The sequence below is a fragment of the Nannospalax galili genome, unplaced genomic scaffold (genome assembly GCF_000622305.1).
Source record: "Nannospalax galili isolate Female #2095 unplaced genomic scaffold, S.galili_v1.0 scaffold205, whole genome shotgun sequence".
Lineage (NCBI taxonomy): Eukaryota > Metazoa > Chordata > Mammalia > Rodentia > Spalacidae > Nannospalax > Nannospalax galili.
Window position 1 is genome coordinate 2,442,763 of NW_008353921.1, and position 5,536 is coordinate 2,448,298.

At 41.1% G+C, this 5,536-nt stretch overlaps 1 protein-coding gene across 1 annotated transcript in view; it reads left to right on the forward strand.

Moving 5' to 3' along the window:
* Positions 1-2,370: 2,370 nt before the first annotated feature.
* The window catches only part of Ift52 (intraflagellar transport 52), a 22,571-nt gene continuing 19,405 nt past the window's right edge, over positions 2,371-5,536 (forward strand). Inside the window, exons 1-3 of the mRNA XM_008850989.2 lie at positions 2,371-2,454; positions 4,806-4,935; positions 5,364-5,439. Of these exons, the coding sequence (XP_008849211.2) occupies positions 4,854-4,935; positions 5,364-5,439 (158 nt within the window). The 5' untranslated portion in view covers positions 2,371-2,454; positions 4,806-4,853. The remainder of the gene's footprint in view (positions 2,455-4,805; positions 4,936-5,363; positions 5,440-5,536) is intronic.

Below are 5,536 nucleotides of genomic sequence, written 5' to 3' on the forward strand. Positions count from 1 at the left end.
AGGCACCCTAAAAGTGTCTGTCAGGACTGGAAGTGACCCCATGACCAATGGGGGGACCTTTAACTTTGCTTCCATATAAGGAAAATAATTTTGGACTCACAGAAAAGTATGGATGTTGGCCCTTTTGAAATTGTACACTGATCATATTGAATTGGCGGCCAAGGTGATATGATTATGTATTTTGTAAATTAAAATGAGACAAAGCTGTTTTTCTTGGCTTCAGTTGTCAACTTGACACACCAGAAAAGGGTGCCTCAATTCAGGGAGGGCCTCCATCAGGTTTGTCTGTGGGACATTTTCTTGACTGACCCACTGTGGGTACTACCATGCCTGGGCAGGTAGACCTGGACTGTATAAAGGATGGTAACTGAGCAGACCAGGGGGTGCAAGCCAGTGAGCAGCATTCTCCTGTAACCTCTGCTTCAGGTCTAAGTTTCAGGTTCCTGCGTTGATCTCCAGCCCTGATTTCCTTGATGCTGGATTGTGACATGGGAAAGCTGAAATAAACCCTTTCCTCCCTAAGGTGGTTGTGGTCAGTGTTTTATCTCAGCAGTAGAAAGTAACTAGAACAAAAGCAACTCTGTAATCTTTTGAATACCACTTATTTCAGTTTTGACCAGAACGCTAGAAATGAGTTTATAGAAGTATCAAAGCATTCTTAAAGTACTTTGGCCCCATAGAGTACTAACCTAGAAACTAATGCAGTTCAGTTCAGAACAGGACTAGTTTATACATACTAACAAGGATCTCTAGGAAGAACAGGTAGGCAGTTGCCAGGGCTTGGGGATGGGAGTGGTGTTTAATTACAACCCAGCCGCTAAAAGAAATTTGGGGAAGGAAGAGAACTGCTTTACACCCTGTTAGTGGTACTCACGTAACCATGCATTGGTTAAAATTCAATATACTCTGTAAAAAAAAAAAAATTAAATTTTTCTCTATGTACTTTTTTGATATTTTTTTTAAGCAGGAAGTGGGAATATGACCCAGAGCAGGCAAACTTTATGTTTTTAAATGAGGGAAATGATAAAAGGAACTTAGGGTCGTAATAAATATGCTAAGTATGGTGGCACACACATCTTTAATCCTAGCACTTGGAAAAGAGCAGAGGCAGATGGATCTCTGAGATTGAGGCCAGCCTGGTCTACATAGGCCAGGCCAGCTGGGACTACAAGGAGACTGTATCTCAAAATACTGCCCCCCAAAGATTTTATTTTATGTGTATGAATGTTTTGCTTCTATGTAAGTGCATACCATGCCCATGGAGGCCAGAAGAGGGCGTTGATTCTCTGGATCTGGAGTTACATATCGTTGTGAACCACCACATGGGTGCTAGGTCATCTGCAAGAGCTGTAAGCACTGCTAACTGCTGAGCCATCTCTCTAGTCCCCATATACAATACTTGGAAGATGTTGGAGGGTTTCTACATTTTTTTATTCTAGATTTTTAGCCAAAAGCCAGAGAAGTTATTCTCCATGTTTTGGGTTAATACTTCAGTTTAGGGAAAGGAAAAATGAGATTTAAATGAGAATACCTCAGTCTTTAAATATGTTACTTTAAATGTCTTTTTTTCCTTCTTGTGGTGATGAGGATTGGAGTCAGGGTCTTGCACATGCTAAACAAGTGCTCTACATAACTAAGTTACATCCCAAACCCTGTATGTATACTTTTTTAATTAGTAAGAATATGTAATCATGGGGCTGGAGAGATGGCTCAGCAGTTAAGAACACTGAATGTTCTTGCAGAAGACTCAGGTTTGAATCCCAGCACCCACATGGCAGCTAACAGCTGTCCGTAACTCCAGTTCCATGGGATCCCATGCCCTCTTCTGACTTCCGAGGGCATTGCACTACACGGGTGCACTTACACACATGCAGGAAATGCACACATACACATAAAATTAAAAAAAAAAAATGTAATCACATAAATTCTGGGAAGAGCCAGGCTTGGTGACACATATCTATAGTATCAGCACTTGGGAGGTAGAGGCAGGTAGGGTAGGAGTTCAAGGCCAGCCTTGGCTACATAGCAAGTTTGGGACTAGCCTGAGCTACATAAGACCCTGTCTCAAAATAGAAGTTAGCAAATAAATTTAAGGAAGGATTGATTGAGTTTGTGGTTGGAAGACCTTTTTTATACTTTAGTTGGATTAATTTGAACTCCTCAGCTTATTGAAAGGTTTTGAACAGTAGCTGATGACTTTGGTGCACTCTTGTGATAGGTTCTCACTTTAGGAGAGAGTCTATATTGGCTTCTTCTAGGTCCCTTACTTTCTCAGCCTTTATGGTTCCATATAGTCAGGAGGGCAAAATAACTCAAAAGTTAGTTTAAAGTATGGATCTAACTTGCTTTTAAAATCATATTTCCAGCTTAAAAGATGAAATCACATCTGAGAAGTTAATTGGGGTAAAACTATGGATTACAGCTGGACCAAGGGAAAAATTTACTGCAGCTGAGGTAAGGAATACTGAGACAGAAGAAATGGTGAGCGGTGATGAGGGGCCAGGTCTCTAAAACCCTGGGTTTTAATCCCTCATCAGCACTTATTGTGTCCACAGTCTTTTCTCCTTTGCGCTCATCCTGGACAGTCCACGTAGTGCCCCATACACTGGATGGGGACTCAAGTATTAGCCAGGCTTTTTTTGCCATAACTTTACTTTGAACATAGGAAAACTGCATTTAAAGTTAAACATGAAGAACTCTGGGCCAGCAAGATGGCTCAGTGTGTAAAGGCACTTTGCTGCCGATCCTGGCAATCTGAGTTTGGTCCCTGGAACCCACATGGTAGAAGGAGAGAACTGACTACTGAAAGTTGTCCTCTTACCTCTGACACCCCCCCCCCGCACAAATTAAATGTAAAAAATGGAATTCTATTTCTTTTTTTAAAAAGATTTATTTTTAATTATGTATATGTGTGTGAGTGTGTTTGTGTGTGTCTGTGCATGGGTATTTGTACATAAGTGCAAGTGCCTGTGGAGGCCAGAAGCATTGAATCTCTTGGAACTGGAGTTCCTACTTGATGTGGGTGCTGGGAACCAAACTTGGGTCTCCTGGAAGAACAGGAAGTGCTCTTAACCACTAAGCCATCGCTCTACCCCAAAGATTCTGTAAATAGAACAGCTGGCAACAAGTTCCCACTGAATTTTACAGATCCGCCTGCCTCTACCTCCCAAGTGCTGGGATTAAAGGTGTGTGCCACCACGCCTGGCTAGACTTACTTTCAAAACAAATTTTTACATTTATTTATTTTGTGTATATATGTGAGACTCCATCTCACAATACAAGACAACAGCTGTTAGGTAACACGTCCCCATTTCCCTTTCCCACAGGCCCTAGCCACCACAATTTCATTTCTGTCTCGATGAATTTGACTATCTAGGAATCCATGTAAGTGGTAAAATTTAGTGGGAACTTGTTGCCAGCTGTGCTATTCACTGAGTCTGTCCTTCAAGTATCTTTTTTTTTTTTCTTTTTTTCGGAATGTCAGAGAGCCAGTATGATTCAAGAGATGCCATTTGATCCCATTGCATTTAGACAGCATGGACAAGTCCCAGAAATACTCAGTCACAAGGTCAAGTTCTAGTAGGATTCCACAAGCAAAAACTATGTTCTGAGAAAATGTATTATGTCTGTGAGTGACACCCTGTCTCAAACGAACAACAACTCCCCAAACTATTGGCCTAGATCCCACCACCCCAGGTTTTCTCAGACTGAGTCACAAGATGAGTTCTACTAGATTTTTTCCCCTCCTTAGCTTTGTGAGAACAAGAGAAAGCTTCTCAGAAAATAAGACAACTAGCATTCTTTTTAAAAGATTTATTTTAAATTATGTGTATATGTGTTTGGATATGTGTACATGTGAGTGCAGGGGCCCTCGGAGTCCGGAAGAGGATGCCAGATCCCCTGGAGTTAGAGTTGCAGACAGTTGTAAGCCACTCAACATGGATGCTAAGAACTGAACTTGGGTCCTCTGCACGAGCAGCAAACACTCTTAGTTGCTGAGCCATCTCTCTAGCCCCCAAACAGCTAACATTTCTGACTGAGGTTTAGCCTGCCCATGACCTTAAACAGAATTCCTTTGCCCTGAAGGCAGGCAATGAAGGGAAAGGTGTGATCTTTACATCAGAGATTCTCAACCAAGGCTGGTATTGCATATTATTTTCCTCCCTGGGGGACATTTGGCAATGTTTGGGGACATTTTTGGTTGTCAGAAGAGGTAGGTGCAAGTGGCACTTAGTAGGCAGATACCAACAATGCTGTGAAATAAAGATCTGTCAGCTTCCTTTAGCTAGCAACTATCTATCTTTGGTTTGCTCTTGATAGTCAACTTGGAAAATGACAGTTCAGATTGAGCATTTTGGGGTTCTTTTTTTTTTTTTTCTTTCTTTTTTAATTTTAAAGGCAGTGTCTCATATAGCCCAGGCTGACCTTGGACTTCATACCTAGCCAAGGGTAGCCTGGAACTCCTGATCCTCCTTGCCTCCACTGAGTGCTGGGATTACAGGTATGCATCATCACAACCTTTTATGTATCGGTCAAGATTAAGCCCAGGACCTTGTGGCTATTAGGCACGAACTCTACCTGCTGAGCTACATCCCTACTCAGCCCTGCTTGAGCATTTTATAGAGTTTTATGCTCAAAGATAAACTTGGAGATAAATCTTACACAGAGAGCCAATGTTATATTACCCTATGAACTTTAAATGCTAAAGCATTTAGATTTGAAGTTAGTTAAGGCTGTATTCATAGTATTTTAAAAAGTCTTTTCACCATATTCATTGATTTTTTTTTTTTTCCCCCTTTATGTAGTTTGAAGTCCTGAAGAAATACCTTGACAGTGGAGGGGATATCCTTGTGATGCTGGGAGAAGGTGGAGAATCCAGATTTGACACCAATATTAACTTTCTCCTTGAAGAATACGGAATCATGGTTAATAATGGTAGTTATTATTTTATTACCTTTTATTTCTTTGTGCATATGGGTAAGTGCACATGTGCTAGTATAGAGGTCAGAGGACAACCTTGAGGGGGTCATTTGGGTCCTGCAAATTAAAACTTAGGTTGTCAGGTGTCATGGCAAGTGCTTTTACCTTCTGAGCCATCTCACCAGCTTGGTAATTATTTTAAATGGAAGTAGTGATTACCTGTTTATTGCTTGTATCATAGCCCTCTTGGCCTGCTGGTACAGTGGGAAAAAGGTAACATGGCCGACTGTTCTGGGCTCTGCAGCAGACTGGACCCTAGATAAAAAGAGGAGAGATTGGAACAGAGTTCCAGGATTCTTTTCATTTCAAAATTTGTTTGAGTTTATAATATATATCAAGCTTGATTCTAATATAAAATGCACCTTCCTCTTTTTCCCTGTAAGATGCCGTGGTTAGAAATGTATATTACAAGTATTTCCATCCTAAGGAAGCTCTGGTCTCTGATGGAGTGTTGAACAGGTAAGCATGTTGAAAAGCAGAAATATCTTTACAAATGGCTTTTGTCTCTTCACACACATGGTTTTTACTCCCCCCCCCCTTTCTGGCCTTTTTGCTT